A 22,390-nucleotide genomic window follows, 5' to 3' on the forward strand; every position below is an offset into this window, starting at 1 on the left:
CGGCTGCGCTCTGGTGTTGGCAGTTACCTGTGAAAGAATGCATCAATCCAATTGGCTTTCCTGCCCCGCCTGTCACACAGCTGCACCCCCTCCCCCCACCCCCCTCCACATCCACTGGTGGCATGCGCGCACTCATGTGCGGATCAGAGATGCAGAAACAGGAATCACATGTCACAGCTACGCCACCTCGCACAGTTCCCATCCTGCGTTTCTCACTAGTCTTTTCTAATCCATCCCCAACACCTCACGTTGGATCCCCTCCTCTCCTTCTCCCACTGCCCCCCCCCCCCCACACACACACACACACACACCCACATCTGAGATCAACACCTAGCTGTGTGCAGGTGCAAGGCTGCTGGCAAACTGTCAGCTCGAGTCTCCTTTACTTAAAAACACACACACACACACACACACACACACACACACACACACACACACACACACACACACACACACACACACACACACACACACACACACACACACACACACACACACACACACACACACACACACACACACACACACACACAGCTTGACTCCAACACAGGCGCTTCCCACTCTGTGAATCGGTCTCCACACAGCGAGCTGGATTACACTCTCACTGTCAACACATAAAGGAAGACTAACAGCAAGCGTGCTAAAGGTTGGAAAACACCGGGGACACGGCAGAAAAATAACAAATAATACAATAAATAATAATAAAATTGATTCTTTTTGGGCGAAACTTTAAAAAGCATGCTGTCGTCAAAAGACGGGTATTTTAAAGTACTCATGTGCTTCATCTGCACTAATATGTTCATTATCAGGCTGTGAAGCGACCTGTCGAGCACAGTGTGACAGTCAGCCGATGTTTTGCCATCTTTCAACATCCCTCTTTTGTACATGGGACATCCCCATTCACATTATTGACTTTACATTTTTTATGAATTTTCATCAAATAAAAAACTCTACCAATTAAATAAAGGGACGATAAGAAATAACCTTTGATTTTTGGTGTGGCGGGACTGAGAGGGGAAGGCCCGTTTATGAGAAAAATGTAGGTACGATTTGAGTAAGTAAACAAGTGGAAAGAATCCCAGGGGAAATCATTTAATTAAATTACTTACAAAGTAACTGTTGATGTTGACAAATGACTGACTTTTACACATTTGCTATATTTACTCGAAGTACTTGTACTTTACTGCAGGTACTTCAAAGTAGATACTACTTACTTTGACTCCACTTCATTTCAGTGAGATCAAATTACACAAAATCTATGATAATATTGATCGCTTTTGAAAATCAGTTGTACTGCTTATACTTATGTGCTTTTATTTCAGTAACCTTTGAAATGCATGGTCTTCATTTAGTGTCCTCACACTGTGGTGTTGCTATTTTTGCTTTAGCACTAGATCGGAAAACTTCTCTCCCAACTGAATAATTTTGACCATTATAGCCTGTTCTTTTCAAAGTAATAGTTTGAGGATCCGTCAAGATGTTTTCATAGATTACGTTGTTTTTTTTCTTCCGTGTTTGGTGTAAGCCTTCTCTAATTATGTACATGAAGCTCAGTCGTGTGGTTTTGTCATGAAGTGAAAAAACAGAACAGTTTCCTGTTTATATATGATTGTGTTAGTGCATATTGTATAATTTGTATTTATACAAATCAGAGTAGAAACCTATGCGACAAAATACTGTTTTGAATGATTATACTACTTTAATATGTGTGGTGAAAATAAATTCCTCTATGAGCCCTTCTCTCTCTCTCTCTCTGCGCTAGCTTCAGGTACCTACAAATCACTTACAGTCGAGAACAAAAGAGCAGCCAAACGATAAGCTTGACCCTTTGCTGCGATCACGAGAATCGACTCAATAGATATTCAGATAAAGATGAATATCAAACGAAGCGATTGAAAATTGAACGACTAAAGATTAAAGATATGTTGATATTATGTTAATATGCTAGGCTGGAAAAGTAATTAGGTTTAATAAATGATTCCCTGCGTGGCGCGGACACACATGAACCGATACACTCACACACACGTGCATGGACTGTGTGGTGACCTCTAGAGCTGTGAACATGAAGCCGGTGTCAGTCTGCATGGCTCCGGGTCATCTGACAGCTCTAAACAAGACTCTCATTAACACCAGGCCATTAACAGCACCTGCTGGCAGGGTGTGTTCGCGTGTGTGTGTGTGTGCGTGTGCGTGTGTGTGTGTGACTCGTGGACTTAGGGTCCAGGTTGACACTGAGCAGGGACGACAAGTGTCAGTTTGCCATCAGAAAGCAGAGAGCTCTCAGAAATACAGTGATGTTAAAGGTTGACGGAGGAGTGCGGCCGTTTTATAGCAACGGCGCCGGTTGTTTATCTGCTGAAGTGATGTGGTGGGTGCGGAGGATTTTAACACAGTGATTCACTGTTTCTGCTTACATCGAGCAGATAGTGATACTTTGCAGCATCTCAAACAGTAAACCCAAATCTCACTGCAGGTACAAATAAATTCTGAGCTCAAACTTCTTGCTGTTTTTTTTTCCATCACGCTGATAAATAAAAGCTTCTTTGCCACCAAGGTGGACTAGTGCTTTTAAAATGCGCATCACTGAGTATGAAGACTGATAGAATGAAATACAGTAAATCCTTGAGTGAACTAAAATGAACACTTTTGTAAAAAAAAAAATAAAAAAAAATAAAAAGATGGTTATCAAGTGTAAACAACGTTTATCTTGGAAGAAGCTGCTAAAGTACCACAACAACTGCCTTAATTCACAGTAAGGGCACAAATATGTTTGAGGAGGCAAGAGATAAAAAAAAATAAAACAATCCTTCTAAGTTATACTGTTGATCCATGTTTCGTTAAATGTTAAAAAAGTAACTGAATTGTCCTCTAAAAGTTGTTCAGCGACCTTTAAATGACTTTGAACAGAGTATTTACCACTGAAGAATATTAATACATTGAGTCACATCACAAAACAAAAAGATTAAACACATCTATTGTGTCCTGTTGACTGCTGTTGTGTTCATTTGTATTGACGTGGCATTTACCGAACACATAATCCAAGGTTACACGGGAATAAGAGTCAGGTGACCTAAACTTTCCATGGAAAAACTCAAAAATGTTTTATATATGTGCACAAGGATATTTATTTCTGCCACACAAAGAGGCAAGTGTAATCTTGATGTTTCTAATAAAGATAATGTATTATTATGGTTTCCTGACAAGTTCGAGGGCTCCTCTTCTTATTAGAGGTTTGTAAGTTGTTGAATGCCATAAAAGGGAGAGGAATATATTTTCCCTTTATGGTTTTTCAATCATCATCCACACTTGCTTTCATAAAAAAAAAAAAAAGATTAGTCTGCCGGATTTGACAAAATAGAGACAAAGTTAGTCTCCATGTTTTTATGTTGTATATTTCTACAAACAGAGGAGGGACATCGTGTTCCCTTCATCTCACGGTAACACTGCCGTGCATGTTGAGGCCCATACGTGTGTCTGTGTGAGGCGAGAGACTGAGTGCACATGGATTTGAATGTGTTGGAGTGTGCAGTGCTGCCAGGGTTTGCTAGAAATGGTATAATTTATCACACCTAATTAATTATAGTGCAACACTGAGAAGACTTATCCTTGTCGCTCAATCGGCTCCCCACTCTGCCTCCTTCTGTCAGACGACAGGAGGAGAGACCCAGATAAATTCCCAGAGCCTGAAAACACCGCCGCTTTTTTGAAGTCTCCCTCTCTTCTCAGGCTGATTCGCCACGCCTGTTTAGTCGGCTTCACATTACCATTTAAATAAAGAGGCTAGCTAAATGACCACTGGTAGAACATAAAAAGAGAAATTAAATTGTTTTTCTTTTCTCACGGCACTTTATTCTTTTTTTCTTTCTAGCTCAAGCTCCCAATCATTTTTAATTTGTTTAGTCTGGAGGGGATGGTTGATAAAAAAAAAAAAAAAATGTGCAGAAGAATCCAAATGCAAAATGAACTATTCATCTTTGATTACAAGGCAAATCTAATCTCTTTAATGAATCACAAAGCTGAGCAGACTTGAAACAACTCAGGTATGTTAATTTCTGTAGGAGAATTGATTGTGATAATCGGAACCAACAACAAACAAGAAAATGGCAGGAACAACCACTGGGCATAAAGTTTGTTTCAAAGCAGACCTCGTGATGCTTAGGGATCATGTTAAACAATAGAGCTGGTCTCAATAAGTACAACAGAGAGAATACAAAGGCATCTGGGGCCTTTACTGTATGTAGAAGTTATCTTATAACAGTAATAATCTAAAAACATAGTTTCAAGTGCCTCAAATTCTGCCAGTAGTTTACAGAAAATGTGCGAATAACAATTTAAAAAATGACTTATTAAAAAACAGTAAATAGATTAAAGAATATGTCATCTGAAAACACTTACAGAAAGAACACATGAATTGCACATATGCAAAAACTCGTGATCACATGGGAAATGTGGTTTTGGAACATTTTGATTGTGTAAGTTGTGAAGTCCGTGGAGATTCATCCTGTTATCATATGTTGCAACATATGGTAAACATGTGTCATACATGTGATCACGTGGGAGACATGGGAAAAAAACTTGTTTTTTCTGTAAAGGTAAGCCTGATAATGTTCTTTTTTTTAACTGTGCTAGTTGAACATAATTTATCAGATAGTGACAGCGAGATGGTGATTTGGAAGTAGACGAATGTTCACAGTTATCTGGTTTCACCACCTGGTTCCGCTGATGTTTGTGGCTCTGTAGTTGTTGACGTGTACGAAGTTAGATCTGCAGCTAGCATGAGTGAAAACACATTGTGACATCCCAAAGCCATCATCAACGAGGTGAGCAGATTGTATCGGACACAGATTGATTGCCCTTGAAATCCAACAAAATTGCTTAGCTCGTAACAAGCTTTATTTGCTACATTAAATTATCATTAAAACGCTATTAGCGCAATTAGTTGATTTCAGTTTTAAACAACACATCTATGTCGAGAAGGGCGACGACAGGAAAGGAGGGAGGGAGGGAGGGAGGGAGGGAGGAAGGCTGGTGGATGGTGGATGGTGGATGGTGGCGGAGAGTAGGAAGTAAAAGTTACATGAGGAACGGAGCGGGAAGGAAGACGGGAGGAGTGAAGAGAAGAGGGCGCGTGAGGAGAGGTGAGGTGAGTCAGGAAGGAAGGAGAGAGGCGACTACAGAGCAGGGGGAGATGAATATTAAGCAGCTGTGGTGATGCTGCAGAGTGACACTGTGACAGTGACATTGGCTGCCATTGCCACTCCCTACCACGGTGACTCACTGGAACCTGCTTCATTTGGGCCATAATTAGCTTGAATGTTCAGAGAATGAAAAATTCATCATCGCTTTGAATCTTGTTAATTGGGGGAGCCATCTGCATTAATAGAGGCCATTTGGATGTTCTGTGTTTAAGTATGCATGTATGTGTGTGTGCGCACATATGTGTGTGTGTGTGTGTGTGTGTGTGTGTGTGTGTGTGTGTGTGTGTGTGTGTGTGTGTGTGTTTGGGGTAAGGGAGCACAGTTTTGCATACACTCACCGGAGGGGCTGATGGACTCCAAACTTTACCAGTTTTTTTTAAGCAGCAAAATAAGCTCCTTAAAAGCGATAAGGACCTGTGAATATCGCTGGCAGCGGAGAGGAATTTAACAGCTACAGTCGAGACTTACCAGCATTTCTTATCATACAGTTAACTGACAATGTTTGAACACGCAGCTGGATGAGGGCACGTGGCTGGTCCCTCATCGATGTGTGCGAAGACCAAAAGCAGAATTAGTCAGCGCCAACTTACTGTCTGTTTTCAGATAAACATATCAGCAGAGATGGGGATTTAAGAGATGATCATGTCATCAACGCACTTCTGGCATGTTTTACTTACAGACATGTGCCCCGTGCTGTGAACAAATGTTACATAGATAAACTGCTGAAAACGGAAAACAAAACCAAATCTGTAAGAAATGAAGACAATAAAGTCCTCCACCTACAGTCACACAAACAACACAAATGAGATTCAATTAGAAAAGTATAAACTCCACTCTTTTCTTTTTTTTTTAATTTCCTAATTGTTTTCAATAATGAGAAAGCTTTCCATGCCTGTGGGTGAAAAATATTGCAGGATTAGCAAAAAAAAGAAAAGTGTGCTTGGTTCAAATGGAGTCAAAGTCAGTGTATTGTATCAGTCAGCGATGGACAAACTATAGAAAATATTCCCCACATGGAGGGACAGGCTGATCAACAACACTGTGAATGTCATTTAATGTTGTGCATTGAATACAAACTGCTGAGTGTGTACTTCTATCACTTGCATGCTGGTGCCCTGATAAAGCAAAAACTTGCTGTAGCGAGGACCTGGGTGCGTTTCTTTTGTCTGTCGGGAGCAGGAAAGATTAACAGCAGTGGTGGTGGCGGTCAGTCGCTGCTGTAAGCAGTAGGAAATTAAGACTAATGTCCAGTTTTTCCTCGTAGTGAGGCTGGAGCAACGCCACTGTGACAGTGAACAACAGCAGGGAAGGACTGGGAGGCCTGTAATCAAGTTCTGAGTGTGGAGTTTAGATTTTTAGTTGGTAGCCAGTGTGCCATTAAGTTGAGTTCAGCCTGGGTGGCTGTGCTGTATGGAGTGAGTTTCATATTCAGTAATAAAACATGCCACTGTGTCCTTCCTCTAAACCGTGTGTGTGTGTGTGTGTGTGTGTGTGTGTGTGTGTGTGTGTGTGTGTGTGTGTGTGTGTGTGTGTGTGATCCTGGGAACATCAAAGCTTGTTACACAGAGGTAACGTATGCACCCAGCGCGCCTGCTCTGAACTTCCGCTTCCACGAGGCAAGAGAGGCAGTTATATCTTCCCATTCAAAACACTAACAATGTCATAAAATGAATGCTTCCTATTATGCGGCGCTGCTGTGTGCACCATGTCTGCATGAAATGCAAAAAGGTGAACAAGATGAATCAGACAGCGTTCCAAGAAGCGCCATAAAAGCACCGAAATGACCATATTCATTAGGCTGCGTGTGTGTGACATAAATACAATATGTCACCCGCTATACTGCAGTGTGTGAGGAGGACAGTGTTTATGCGACAGACAGCTCAGTCTGCAGAGCCCAGCCCAGTCTGGACCAGCTCAGCCCAGCTCGACCCAGCCAGCACTAATCCATCATCGCCACCACTGAATCATCGTACTGCCAATAAAGGCAGGCGGCAATACATTACAGACATGTGGCAGGCTTTAGCGATAATGACATTGAGAAGTCCCCTCGGGCTGTAGGAAAAGCCTGGGCGCATGACACACTTGCTTACAGAGGCAATAATATATGGAAATACATCAGCGTGCAAGACAAGGGAGAGGAGTGAGGGTGTGATCGTGTTTATAAAGGAATGAGTAGGAAATGGCCTTCGGTGGCCACTTCCTATCTGGGTCCGATGTGGACTCATCCAAATCCAGCACTCAATGATGAGGCTCACTTTAGATTCAAGCCTCTGTAAACAAGCCATCTTACAAACAATCTGATATGTCAACACCCCATTTCTGTCTTATCTTGCTCTCATGCAGCTCAGCTGATACGGCAATACGGTTTGGACACGGGACACGTTAGATACAACCAGATCCAATCGTTGGCATGTTGTGTGGCACAGAAGCAGACCATCAGCACGGGAGCTGAATGAACAAATACAGTACAATTAGATGCGGTCTCTGGTGAAATTGGACGTGGATGTAGAAGTGATGGAGGCTGATCTCAGAAGCTGTTTCCACCTTGAATCAACATGCCTGCAGGCGATAAAGGATCACAAGTGGCCAGCTTTAAGCTGTCTGTTCCAACCTTGCATTTCATGCATCCCCGAATGCGTCCTGAGTAACCACTTGTGATCAGATCTCAGCTCCCCGCTCTATATGCTAATGAACGGGCAGGCTACTTCACAAAAATATACAAGTAAATAAGCACAAGAAGAGGAACCTGCAACGTCAGAGCCCCAATAAAATCAGATTAAGGTCAGATGAATTAATAGTTGCCGTTTTAAATCGCTAAAAAAAACTGCTTTATCGCACGAGTTTGCAATAAAACTCTCCTGCTTTCTGTGGAGTTCAGCTGCGCTCAGCACAGTCACGAGTTTTTTCTGGGAACAAAAAATAGGAGCAGACAGAGATTTGAAACATGAAAGATTGAAAGGATGAAAAAAAAAAAAAAAAAATCTAAAACTAACGAACCCGCTGTAACGTGACGGTAACACGTCGGAACGAACACAAGCTGTATTTATTTTGTATTCATTATTCAGAGGACGTCAGCTGAGTAGCCGGTCTTCAAATGTGGCCCAAGGCAGATTGAAGACACATTGTGTTTCCACTGCAAAGAGATTGTGGCCACAAGTGTCCCAGACCACCTCCGAATGCGGCCTCAGCAGATCCGATCTCAGTGCGTTTCCACCTGTACTTCTGCTGGCCACTTGCGATCCGATCGTGCCAGTACCCACGTTGGTGCAAAGTGAAACGGGGTATTAGCGGTGACGGAAGCCGGCTGCAGAGCCTGTGACGATGGACAATAACTCCACCGCTCATCTGCCTCCGTCTCTCTCTGCGGTGTCAAGACTCCCGGGTGACATGTTGCAAAAGTAAATCTCTGCTTTTGTACGACAAACTCAAACTCTAATTTCACTTTCTGCATTTAAATTAAAAGTTGACCAGGTTGCTGTGTGCTGAGAAATGTGCATTAGTCTACGGGTCATTGAGGTTTTATGAAACCCATTCAGCTCACACGGCCACCAATTTGAAAATAAAAACTCTTTTGACTTCAGTTAAGTGGTACTTCAGTGTGAAAAATAACACTTTTAAGGCTTGAAGTAGGTTCGCCCTTCATGTTATTGTCCAGATTTAACCCTGATTTTTTTTTTCATTTTGAAATATACAGATTGAGGTGAAAATAGCATCAGTGAAAATGAAGTTACTACTCAAGCACCTCTAACTTCTGAAAATCGGTCAGTGAACAATAGCGCTGATTTGTCAGCCAAGGGGGCAGAATATTTGATTTAAAATGTCCAAAAATCTGATCGTTCTGGAGTTCCTTTGTTGCACTAGATGGCTCCAACAGTGATGTAAGAAATAAAAATGAAACCTTCTTGGTTTGGTTGGCCTGACAGATGATAGACACAGGATCACCAAAGTCAGAGAGTTTAATCTGAAGCGGTGGAGCGACAAACTGACCGACATCACCATCCACAGAATGACACCGCCAGCGTGGCTGAAAACAACTCGTTGAAAACACAGAGCGGCAAATAAACAAAGTGAACAAACACAAGAAGAATTGTTGAGTGTGCTCAGCTTTTTGAGTCCAACGCAAGTCTCATCTTGTAGTTTCATAAAGGAGCAGGAAATGACAAAAAAGGCAAGAGGTTTTGTGCTGATAGAATAAAAGTCTTGATTTATTTCTGTTTATCTATACATTAACCAGGTGTTCCTGAATGCAGCAAGAGAAAACACAGAACAGGATGCTAAGCGTCAAAGAGTTGCTCGCATAGCAGAGGTGTGGCCGGTTTAGCAAAAGACATGTACACTCTCTATCGCATATACTTATAACATTTTCTGTAAATGTAGGGTTGCCTCTGGGAGGCTGAAGTAGGGTGGGAGAGTATTTACTGCAATAGTCTGGAAATTATTTTCACATTATCGTACCAACTGGAAATACTCCATACAGTAAGAACCCTGTCTTTCCCTAATGATTACTGCAATGCATTTATAACTAGTACAGACAGGTGTATATACCCAAGCAGCCCTGTATAGCTCAGTTTAATTCAACTCACTTCATGAGCGTGAAAATGTATTAACAGTTCTGTATGGATTTGTCATGTCGCCATAGTCCCCTTTGACTCAATCTCAAGGTATGCAGACATATTCAACCCTCTCCAGTAAAGTCTGTGGTCGGCCCTCCACCCAACAGTGATGTGGTACCAGGTTTAGTAACTCAACACCTGCATAGGAATTCAATTACACACAAAACACTCTGGGTCAATTCCCTGGACCAGAGCAAAGCGTACGGTTGAACCGCTAGAAAACAGTCCAACGAATGGCTTAAGTGCTTCCATGAAACCAACTGCTGTGTATATTATGAACACACGTGATACTCACAGTAGAGAGGCGCCAGCACATTTCAGGTTCACAAACATGGTTGGAGTTAAAAAAAAAAAACAACCACAACAACAACAAATATATACATACATACATACTAAAAGGTAGACCATCCCTCCCCCTCAAAAAAAATAAAAAAAATAAAAAAATAATACATACTTCAAACACTTTGGCGCAGAAAAGATTCCATTGGTTTCACACAGGGTAAAAGAAAGTATAATGCACTTTTTGTTGAATGAAGCCAAGCTCACAGTAAGTCAATCGTGAACACATTGCTACACTAAGTTCATAATTCTAACACTGAAAATGACATTTGGATCATTTAAATAACAGTGAGGGACAAAGAGAGACAATTAAGGGAACCACAGATAAAAGTGGTGACTTGATCAAATCAATTATTCCAGCTGACATGACAGGAAACTCCACAAAAAGCCTTAATCAAGGAGACTCTTGAAGACTCTCAGGGGGCTCCTTTTCATTTTGGAAAGGTTACACATTTCCAGACTCACTTCTAACGGGTATTATTTGTCCACCTTAATCCGGGACTACCAATGGAATCCCTCCTATATATAAAACAAGCTTTACAGAACAGGGTTTTGCTGAGGACCTCGTCTACCGTCACGCACACACTGCCCAGTCCACAATTTCCTTTATGACAACCTGGCATGAGACCAGTGAACAGCGGTATCCTTTCAATATAACGGTCATCTGAGTGTGAGCCAATACCCATGTACTATTTATAGTGTAACCTGATCTAACCAGTAAAAATGCATATTTCTGAAAATACACTGCGACAATGTCAAGTGAGAGACAACAGGTGTTAGAAGCAGATGCAACCATTTAAAAATCAGCAACTTCTGAGGTACTTCTGAAACTCACAGCTGAGGATATAATCACTATCTACAATATTTGGATGGATAGCATATAGTTGATACAGTAATAGCAGGGTTATTGGTGTTGCGAAATATTTTGGCTTAGAATTTGATTAGCTGAGGGGATAGTGGCGGTTGACACACCTGAATAAAACATAGCTGTATGACGATAAAAACATAGAAAAACAGCACCATTTGAGGTCCGATAGATCAGTTTTTGAACTGTTTGCTGGTAGCACCGTCAACCAGTAAAAATCTCAGAATGCAATACAGAGACAGAACACAACCACTGATCAACTGCACAACATAGCAAAGAGCGAAGATATATATTCAGAGACGACCCCCTCACACAAACACCCCTTTACAGCAGCATCTTTAAGCAGGTAATAAAACTGATTTTTTTTTCTCCTAAGAATGATAATTGTGTACTGAGGTGTTTTACAAGTTTTATATGTTGTACATGTTGAGAGTAACCAGGTATACCTTTTCCTATAGATTTTTTTTTTTTTTTTTTTTTTAATATACACACATAGTTTACAGTCACTGACAAACAAACACCAGAGTAACAATGAGGTAGGACGGTGAAGTTAGATGAAGTAGAACCGGTTTGTGGATTGTATACAAAGTTACTGATACCTTTAATAAAAATATAGGCCTAACAATGTGTTCCTCCTGTTTTTCTCACTTCCAAGTAAGTTTGAAATTGTATCTGTGGCTCAAACAGTTATGTGTCTTGTGCACATTTAGTTCTGAAAACTGCGAGATGGAGCCATTTATCTTGTTCCACGCGGCGGAGCTAAAAATGGATCGCTATTTCCCAATCAAACTGTCAGAAAAGCAACATAAAGCTCCTTCACTTCTGAAGCTTTGACAGGTGTTTACAACATAAGCCAACACACCAAGCGAGTAGGACGGGATTTGCTATTATCTCGATACAGGTGCATTTCTAAATCTAGTCCATATAAATGTCAGGAGAGTAAGGAACTAGAGGTGGCACAGGAAGAGGATCACAGAGCCAGCGAGGTAATGTGTCCTGCCTATCACTACGCAAGTGTGACAGTGAGAGTACTGGAAGGTCTGGTGTTGTGTTGAAGAGCCAAACTAGCTACAATATCCACCAATGGCTCAATGCCAGGTTATGTAATGGTCTATGTTACTAATATGCTGCTAAAACACAAACTGCTCCTCTGCAAGCGCCTTGGTACGTTTGATAGAGATTAAGCCAAATCTGGGTTAAAAACATACGGTACTTCCATACAGCTTTCATCCACTGAAGATGGTTTTAGTTAAAGGATTAGGCTTAAACGCGCTCCAGGAAACCAGCCTTTGAAAACAAGTTTTAGATTACGTAACAACTCTGGCAATGCTCTTTCTTTAAGCATAATTTGAACCACACCCCCTTTTGGCATCAAACAACAAAGAAACAAACACAAACACAATACACGACAATGTGTCAGAATCTCAGCAAGGTTGCTTTTCACAGCAGGAATCTTTTCTTTCTTTTTCAATACACTTCGGCGCACGTAAACCTCATATGTTGCTTTGTACAGGGAAAAACAAAACCAAAAGGACTAAAGGACACTGAGAAAAGGGATATTTTTAGGTAAACCCGCCAAAAGAAATATCGATAACATGTCACTATTCAGGTGACGTAAGATTCACGAAGCTCCATTACTGTGTCATGGGCCTTTTTTTTTTTTTTTTGTGCAAACCCTGCTGATTCCTCAGACAGCATCCCCTCCTTTCTTTAGCTTGATCTCAGCTTTCAATACTTTGGCTTACATTTACCACTCATTTGTAAAAAATACACAAATATGTTTATATAAGTCATATTCATACATAACCAGCATCTTGACACATTAAGTTAAAGCACATATTCCAGTCAGCTTGCACATTTTCCTTGATAAAGTCTTTCAACTGGTGAATCTTGTTTTGCACAGAAGAGTTCTTGTTTTGTTGCTTACCAATTAGCCAATGAGCCATATATTGTTCAGGAGGCTGTAGTGAAGTTGTAGGTTCCAGTTTTGACATAATTTAACTTATGGAAACCTGGTTTTCTAAACACGCTGGATAAATCTTCTAAGATTTACTGTTGTGTATTAAATCTGTGTAGTTTGTTGTGGGGCATTGGCATGTCAGGGGAAAAAAAAAGAAAAAAAGAAACTCTATCCCATAACTCATTCTTGCCATAATAAACAATAGACCAAAACGTTCTAAGGTGCTTCATGATAATACAATGATTGTTAGGCCTTAATCTATAAAGACATTAAAAAAAAAAAAAAAGGACAAATACCGCCAATACATTTCTTTAAGATGGAAGAAATTGCCCAAAAGTTTAAAGTGCATTCAATGTAAAATGATTTGTGTCGATCTAACTACTGCATCTCAACTGTTGGAGCGCAACGGTTTAACAATACAGATTTTTTATCATACTATGGCAGATCATCAGGTAGATCCTCAGTGAGGTTCATCAAATATCACATGTTTTGAATGTAATATAGACTGTTTAAATCAGATGTTAAGAGGGGGTAATTTTTTCATCAGTTTGTAGACACCACTGATCTACATTTGGATACAACATCAAGCTTAAAGCCAACAATTCATATGAAAAAAAACAATAATAATAAAAAAAAATAGAATAAAATATATATATGTGTGCGTGTGCGTGTGTGTGTGTGTGTGAAAAGAAACACAGGAAATTAACAGGTAACATGGAATTACAACATCAATTAGCTAAACCAAAACTTGACCAGAACCTTGAAACTGCAACATGACTACCAATTGAAATGTCCATGTTTGGTGGAAAAACAAAAAGAAAAAAAGAAGTGTTTATGTACACAAATATATCTCAAAAACATAAAGTAGCTTAAGAAAAGGCTGATCTGAACTTTTGAAATAACAAAATCTGAGACAGACAAAATGACAGAGAGAAAATGAACCAACAGACAAACAAGAATCTAGAGTGTGAAGAGGAAAAAGGCTTGATGGGCAGCTCTGCAGCAGATTCACAGTTAGCCACAGCTAGGTCACAGTTGAGATTTCAATCCACAGCGTTTAGTTCCAGCCTGCAGACAGCCACACAAACCATTTTGGATCAAAACAATATAACAACGGTAGAAGGGAAAGAAAAAAAAAAAAAACACAAGGAAAAAGAGGACATTTTAAAAGTTCTGATGGCATAGCTCAGAGGAAATTGTCACTGGAGCAACCTTTCTTTGTTTCCCAGTGGTGTGGCTTAAACAAGAGGGGGTTATTATGGGGTTCAGCAGGGCCAGACAACTTTAACAGCAAAATAGTGTTACAGACAGCTTTACCCACAGCTAACACCGCTTCCAACCGAAGATGACCTGGACCGAGCAGCGCTGCGCCCTGATTTTCATCCAGGCAGTCGTTGGCACAGCTCAACTCTGACAGTGTGAACCACACAGAAAATAAGTACCTGGCCACCTCTTACATTCTCACAGCAAAGTGCAGGTGAAGCGTCATCACTTCAGCTTACAATACATTTACAATCACAGCTTACTAGAAAACCCAGGGCCATACCGGACCCTGGTGATTGCCAAATCCATTTAAGGCCTTTCTAGGCATCAACGTGCCCGTAACCACGACAACTAAACAGTCAAGTTTTCTGAAAGTGACATGTTTGATCAAGAGTAACACGTGAATATCCCATCAAAACCTTTCTTGTGCTCTCTCAATGATGGCAAATGTTCAGAACTAAAAGGTCAAGATAAAAAAAACAAATACAGTACTCTATAGACTCCACATCAGAGTCAGACCTCCTACTAAATCTCTGTAAGCCCTCTTTTTATTAACAGGATGTGTTGTGACTGACCTACAGTTTAAGGGGGAGCACGCACTCCTAATTAATCTCTTGAAGGAGAATCTCTGCTGCAAAATGAAATATGGCTGTAACTAATTAAGACTTGTGCATTTGAGACCCTGATGTCCCATTATATGCAGTAAGTACCATCAGCAAACACTCGGATCCCCAGCAGTTATTGGGTAATCACCAAAACAGTCGACCGTCCACACGTCTAAGATATAATGCAAGCTAGCAACATCCTCCTTATAGCATCAGAAGACTGTACCACGGGAAATAACCTCTTACTTTTTAAAAGTTCAAGGACTCAAAATTGTGTTCTGACACAGAACAATAAATTAATTGAACAATCACATCTAATTTCTCTTTTGACACATATGCACACACCTCAATAAACCGTATCTCGGTACCAATTCCACTGTAAAGCGTATAAAAACACTCATACCAGCTCATACCAAACTAGTTCACATGTGTTCGACTTCTAACTGGTGGGTGAAGCTGTCTGTCAGCCAATTAGAAAAGTGGGCACTGAGAAACGGGAGTCTAAAGGGAGGCGGAAAGGGGGCTTGTTTGCTTTAACAACAGAATAAACCAATCCAATGTGTCAGAGAAATATGACGGCTCCTGAATCGGTGACAGCATCCCCCAACCACCCATGTCGAGTCCCCTCAACATCCTGCAGACCACCTGGGGGCAGAAGGCGCTGGCGTGACGGTTGATCACTATATGCCATCGTAGGTGAAGTTCTCCATCTTGACTGTCTGTCTGATGAGCAGCTTGGACTCCCGTCGCTCCTCGTTCTTGATGGACTTGTTGATGTCCATTATCTTTTCACAAATATATTTGTTCACTTTGGACAATCTCTGCGTAATCTCTGCACTGTCGGCTGTCTCTTGAGACACTCTGTCGTAGAGACACTCTGCGGAAGGAGCGAGTGTGAGTAGTCAGACTACATCAAATTCAGAGCTGCTCATCTTATCTTTGATGTCTAACGAATATATCTTTATGAATGAAAGAGATTTTTCTGTACCTGTTGTTTTCCAGCTTGACTCCACTTACAAAGATCCATCTGAGCGACAACTGATCTTCACAATCTGGATTTTAAAAGTTGATCTTACCTCTGACAATTTTCAGCTTGCTGGGCGACAGTGGAGGTTTGGGCAGGGCATCTTTCTTCTTTTTAGTGGCCACTCCGGTGACACTACGGTTTTTGAGGGTTTCTGTGCCCCAGATCATTACAGCTAGGTTCTTTGTGAACTTGGAGTCTCCCTGGGTCCGCTGCAGCTGATGCCACTTCTCCTCCTCCACCCAGATGCCACCACCAAGGTGGACCTGCAGAGGTGTAAAACAAAGGGTTGTAAAAAGCACAACTTAACGTCTGCATTTACAGTTTAATGCACAATAAAATGTGTTGTCAACAGCACAGTGTGAGGAAAACACAGTTTGGCGTCCTGCTAAGATCAATGTAGCCAGTTTCATTAATAATCGGGCAACAGAAGACAATGTAGTAGTCTGCATAGGACAGCCTCTTTTAAACCACACTGGCTCAGTCAGACACTTTACTGCCTATTTCTATTAGAAGAATAAGGCCTTCATGTTTGATATAATTAAATGCAATTATAGTTTCCCCAATGTTTAATTGATGAGACACCACTGAACTAAAAAATAAGCTTTTTCAAAAAGTACAAACCTGTGGGACTGTGAAATTAAAGTGGGCAAAAACATGGCTCTCGTCTGTTAGTTCAACAGGAACAACAAATGCTGGAGCATCCAGCTTCATTTGCAGTGTTGACTGTTCACAGATCACATTTGGAGGAGGAACGGCAATTTCATTTAGTGTTTTTCATGTTTCACCTAAATTTTCTAATTGTTGACGAAAATAGTCTAAAAGAGAGAGGAAGAGAGAAGCAAGTGGGTGACCGAGAGAAACAAACTACCCGTGATGATGTTGACACTGACCACCCGCTTCCAGGGATTTCCCTTCCATTATAACCCTTGGGTGCAGCCCCCCCACCCAAGTGTTTTTTCACAGCACCTAAGCCACTCTAGCTTCACTAAAAGCTTTTGCTACCAATGATTATTACTTTAATGTCAGACAGATCATTTATAGATAAATATTCTAATGATAAAACATCAAATATAGTATAGAGAAATGTGGACTTTCAGTAGCCTCGGTACCGACGCCTCAGTTTCTGGTACTGTGACATCCCTGGGACAATACATGATCACAGCTAGTTGTGACGGGACACATCTTAACCAGCTCATCCCGAGACCATATTGCACATCCCAAGATGGGCCACTTTCACCAACCAGGATACGTAAATAAACTCAGACCGCTAGCCGCTTGTAGCGTGGATTACCTTCGTTATGAACTTAGCCCGTGGCTCTCTACACACTGTCACTGCACGTTGCATAAGCCTGCACCAAACCCTCCAAGCTGATTGCCAGCCTCGGCAGACTGCTGCGCTCTTCTAGGTGAGCTATTGCAACAGGGGGCATATGTGGCTCTCTTTCCCTTCTCTACTCTCTTATCAGCGTAAAGTCTTTAGGTAAGCATCCAAAAGGCTTTTCCCTGTGCAGCTAATGTGCTTTAGGCCCCCGGCCAGCAGACAAGCTTTTTACTGCCCCAGAGTTAGACAAGACTGTTTTCATCTCCCCTCCCCTTTGCTCTGTTTTATCTCTTTCTCGCCATCTCTCCTCCTCCTCCTCCTCTTCTAACCCTCCCGCCCTCGTGCTCTCACTGGGCCTAACCTGTCAGTCACTTTAAATTCCTCTCGTGCAAATAATTAATATGAGGTCCCTGATGTAGGAGAGTTCTAATTTGCAAGTGTTCTTCACGCTTGAAGTGGCTGCAGGCCCCAGAGCTTGTAGTACCAATTCCCCCCCTGTCATCAGAGACAGGACGCTGGTTGAGTTACAGAAGTGGGGGGAGTCAAGAACCCTAACAGGCTAATAAACACTGATGATGCTGGCTGGGCTTGCAGGAACAATAATAATCTTCTCAACCTTGTTTACCTGCCCGGGTAGGGCAGCAAGGGGGACAGGACTGATCAACTGTGACAGCATGTTCCCAGGTTCACGGGCGGTAAAGAGGAAATGCCGCTTTTACTGCAAAATCCGGCTACTTTGCACTGTCACCCACGAGCAAAAAGCCAATAATGCAAAGGCTGACAGGGGTCAGTTAGATTATGAACAACTGAGGGTTTAAAGACTCTCTCTGTTTAAACATTTAAAGCAGAGGTTCAGTCAAATATAACAGTTAAAATATAACTGAAGTGATGGACGTGTATAAATAATTATAAGTGAAAATAGCGGCCCGTTTTACTGACCGAACATTACTAACAAATCTTTAACAGCATCAAAAAGCATCAGATTAATTTGGTGTCTCTTGGACGATGTTAAAAGCCCGACAGTGATATTTATTACATCTTTAAGTTATGACTTTTGAATTTTACTGTGGAGGATCTTTGTGTTTATATTTGGATTTCTTGCTTCTAAGAACTTGTGTCAAAATAAAAAAATAAAAAGATGGAGATGAAATCAGACCGGGAACATCCCATAAAAGATGACGTAGCAGGTTTGGTAGCCGATAAACTGAAAACGCGATCAGATTAGTAAAAACAAAACAGTTGAAAAGGAGGTAATCGTGTGTCAGCTAGAGTGTAAAGTGAAAATGGAACAAACAAAAGAGATTTTAAGTCGTACCTTCCCATCGTTGCAGGTGTATACTGTTCTGGGTGAGGGAGAGTAGCTGGAACTGGTGTTGGCTTCTTCTCGGCACGTCTCCTGGGCCTCAACAATAGGTTCAACAACTTCGGCCTTGATTGTCTGAGTGCCATTGTCATGCATTGGCTCTAGGAGACAAAGGAGACATTTAACATTACGTATCGGCAGATCTACCTCAGTCTTAAGCAGCATCAACTCACAGTCAACTTCATAAACCTGAAATACACTGTAATACAACAGTGGAACGATAAACAACATGGTAGTTGTACACAGGAAGTGGTTCCCTAATCCCTATAGTAGTGTAGCTCGGGTTTTCTTGACTTTACCACTGGTATAGCGCCCACCTGCTTGTTTGCTTGCTTCCCGCCTTGGGCCTATGCTTCCCTGTGCCTTGCGACAGGCGGTTATTTTAGCCCAGTAACTAAGCTGGCTTGGTGGCCGGCCACGCTAAGCTCCAATGTAGCTGATGAGTTTTAATATCGGTCAGCGCACTCCATCCCGGGCCTGACAGCACCCCAGGGTGCTCTAATCTTTAGCCTGACCATTAGATGGTCTAGCCAGTAGCCACGCGCCTGTTAAAATCTACAGGGGGTCTGAGGTTAACACCAGCATCTGGCAAAGCTTGAGTTTGTACAGTGCTGCGCGTGGCAATGACACCGCTTTTAATCACACTTACAACTACAGTGCATTTTATTCAACTTCCTGTACTGGATTTAACCACTTTAGAAATGGAACTATTAAAATCCTTTTTCTGGATTATAATCTACATTATATAATATATTATATCTATCTCTTAATTGTTTTTGTAACTGCCACTTTTCCACCTGCTACTTATATTACAACCCCACCACAAGTGAAAGATCAGTCCCTCCAGGTTTCTTTTTTTTTTTTTTTTTTTTCCGTTACCATTGTTGTTGTGGGCATTAAGATACAGTTGTTTAGTCTGTCCTGATTATGTTTTATGAAGGTGACGAGTTTGGTTTAAACAAACACTAAATTCCTATCATTCCAAGATCTCTCTATTTAGCAAGCCAAACATGCGCCTCGTTGATTATTTTGAGTGCAGTAATAAAATACTGTCAGTTTTAAAATGCCAGTGCGTCTTAATTGGAGGTGAACATTTTCCTCTCTGTCTGAATCGGTTCTTTCGTGGTGCAAATTAAAGGGCCGAACCCACAACCTTGTTCTGTTTTAAGAGGGTTGCTCTGGTCACCGACCCTCTCTGCCTCACAAACCAAACTAAAGCACCAAAACTCAAAGTTATGTTTAGAGCTGGTTTAGTTATTTTTTTTATAACTTCATTTTAGTAAATACACATGTACATCTAGACTACAAATACAAAAAGAGTGGAAAATTATTCAAGGGCCTTCATCACAAATCATTCTTCTTAGCGTAGCGATATTCCGGTTCCATCGTCCTCTATTTGTTCACACTTTAAGTAAAATAACATTATTTTCACCATTTGTTATTTTTCTTGAAATATTGTAGATCCTCGTCAGGACAGACGGGGTCAAATTAGTGTGTTGTGTAGACATACAGTAAACACTCGAGTTATAATGTGTCACTGAAAATGTTCACGTCCGGCTGTCCAAATTTTACTGCTGAAGACTGACTTTGGGAGTTTAAAACAAATATTTTTTCCTTTGAGTTGTTGATCAACTTTGGAGTTGGTGTCTCACCGCTGCCCAGTCTCATGAGAAGTACGTCTTGCAGCCTCCTGTTGAAGTCCCTCAGTTCTTTGACCTCTGTCAGCAAGCTGCCATATTCCTTCAGCTTCTTGGCCTGCTGCACCAGCTGCCTGCGGGTTCTCTCCAGCTCCTGCTGCAGCCTCCTCATCTCCTCCTCCTGTTGCCTGTAGCTGTGGACCAGCTCCTCATACAGGACTCTGGGAACCACAGCCGCAGCTACCTCAGACACACAATCCGTGTCCACCTCCAAATGCTGCTGCTGCTGCTGTTGCTGCTGGTGATGATGTTGCTGTTGCTCGGCCTCCATATCCTCGTCTTCGTCATCGGCATCCTCTCCCTCCTCGGCCAGCCGGTCCTCATCCAGGTCCTCTTCGCCCTCCATACAGGAGCTGGCTGCATTTCTCTCCAGGCGAGCCACTACTGCAGCCAGGCTCTTGGAGGAGTTGGAAAGGGGGCGTCCATGGTCCTGAGACAGGGCCTGAGGAAAATAATGACTGTCAATTCAGTGAAGAAACAAGCCAATGAAATTTGAATAGTAAAAACGTGAAAATCGAGAATACAATCTAAATATAAATGTGCCACACTGGACTTTGAAAACTTTGGAGGTAAGGCCTGATGCAGCATTTAACTTGCCCTTAAAATGTAACTAAATGTGATTCAGATCAAACATAAGGGGGAACAGATGTAAAAAGCACACCTCAATCTAAAAATGACATGACAGACAGACTTTGTTTTGACTGTGTGGTTCTCAATAGGAACTGGGAGGAGACGAGTCACTGAGTTCTTTGATGAGCCGCTCAGAGGATTTGTCTGTGAAAGGGCAGCTGTCCAGAGTGCTGAATTTGTGTTAATCCAGCATATGGTAAAAATAGCGTGGGGGATTTGGGGTGTCAGCCAAGTTTATGGAAATGTGACGTGGAATCATCAATATATGTATTCAAATATAAGTCTGATGTTGTATATAGATCAACATGGCACATGTGGCCAGACTTAAAAGTGTTGAGCTGGGATTTTGTTCCCACTACTTATATGTATGTATTTTATAAAACTAGGCGATCTTCTCTGACACAGCAAAGTTCAAACAGTTTGAACTGTGTCATTTATTTTGTAATTTGCCATAAAACACATTTTTAATGATGTTACTAATATAAATATATCAGCATGATCAAGAGACGATGTGATAATATGCCATACTACTGTTGTCTCTCATAAATATAAGCACCTTTCAGTATAGGGGAGTTTTTAACACATTTCTTCTCCTTTAAATGCACAGGCTTATTTGTCGAAACGCCAAAACAACCAGCGTCTACTTCATCATCCTACCTTTTTATGCCTGAGCGGCATTCTCTCCTCTCCAAAATTGTTCTCAATAGAGTTTCCTGAATTCTTGATGGACATCTTGGGAATTTTCATCTTCTTTTGCGTTATACTGTCTTCAAATTCTTCTACTGTATCTGTAAAGCCCAGAAACAGAAGCGAGAAGAAACTCATCAAAAAAAAAGTTCAAGAAAAAGTTACACGAATCAAGTCACAGAAGTATTTACAGAACAACTGAACCTATTTGTTTTGTTTTTTTGTCTTTATATATATAGTCTGCTTTCACTACACTAACTTTCGGACCATAAACTACACAGGAAGCGTTTTCAGAGGACTGCGGTACGAGTCGTCCTGGCTGAGGCTTCACAGCACCGACCTGCAGCCCGGACAGCTACGAGGATCAGCGATGAAGCCGGTTCAAGATCGTGGACAAAATAACGTTACAGTTACCTGCAGCCAACGTGCATCAATCAATTGCACACTTCCGCCCGATTAACACGACGCGTTGTACTGAAACAGTCGTGACGTGGACGTGTTACCTCGCTGCGTGTGTGTGTTTGTCTTTGCATGTATAAAAAGACCGCAGCACCCCCCCGACCCCCTCCTCCCCCTCCTCCTCCCCCCCCGACACGGATCTGCAGATAATAAGCCGGCTAAATAAGATAACTGCATCCCACCGAAGCTGCCTTTGCAAAACCTCTAAAATAACTGACCGCGGGTCTGACTTGTCAGATCCGTGTGTTGATGCGGTGACTGACAGCTCTGCGTGTCTGCACGCAGTTACCTTTAGCGCTAGCGTGCTAACGCGGAACGAATACACAAGCGAGCTAACCAGCGTTAGCTTCGTGTTGTAAACAA

General features: G+C 41.6%; 1 protein-coding gene across 9 annotated transcripts in view; it reads right to left on the bottom strand.

Annotated features, from left to right (window-relative positions):
- The window catches only part of LOC138621179 (cytosolic carboxypeptidase 6-like), a 293,612-nt gene that overhangs the window by 49,842 nt on the left and 221,380 nt on the right, over positions 1 to 22,390 (bottom strand). For 2 of the 9 annotated variants that reach the window (XM_069699010.1, XM_069699011.1), the window contains exons 2-5: positions 21,539 to 21,669; positions 20,207 to 20,693; positions 18,507 to 18,655; positions 15,920 to 16,133 (exon numbers count right to left, since the gene is read on the bottom strand). The exons of 6 other annotated variants lie outside the window; for them this stretch is intronic. In XM_069699010.1, the coding sequence (XP_069555111.1) occupies positions 15,920 to 16,133; positions 18,507 to 18,655; positions 20,207 to 20,693; positions 21,539 to 21,669 (981 nt within the window). Of the gene's footprint in view, positions 1 to 9,385; positions 15,721 to 15,919; positions 16,134 to 18,506; positions 18,656 to 20,206; positions 20,694 to 21,538; positions 21,670 to 22,390 lie in introns of those variants that run through there. One more of the 9 variants, XM_069699017.1, reaches the window with a different exon arrangement.

This window comes from Brachyistius frenatus, unplaced genomic scaffold (genome assembly GCF_029030835.1).
Source record: "Brachyistius frenatus isolate BFR_SWC_R1_liver_20210118 unplaced genomic scaffold, ASM2903083v1 Contig_29, whole genome shotgun sequence".
NCBI lineage: Eukaryota > Metazoa > Chordata > Actinopteri > Embiotocidae > Brachyistius > Brachyistius frenatus.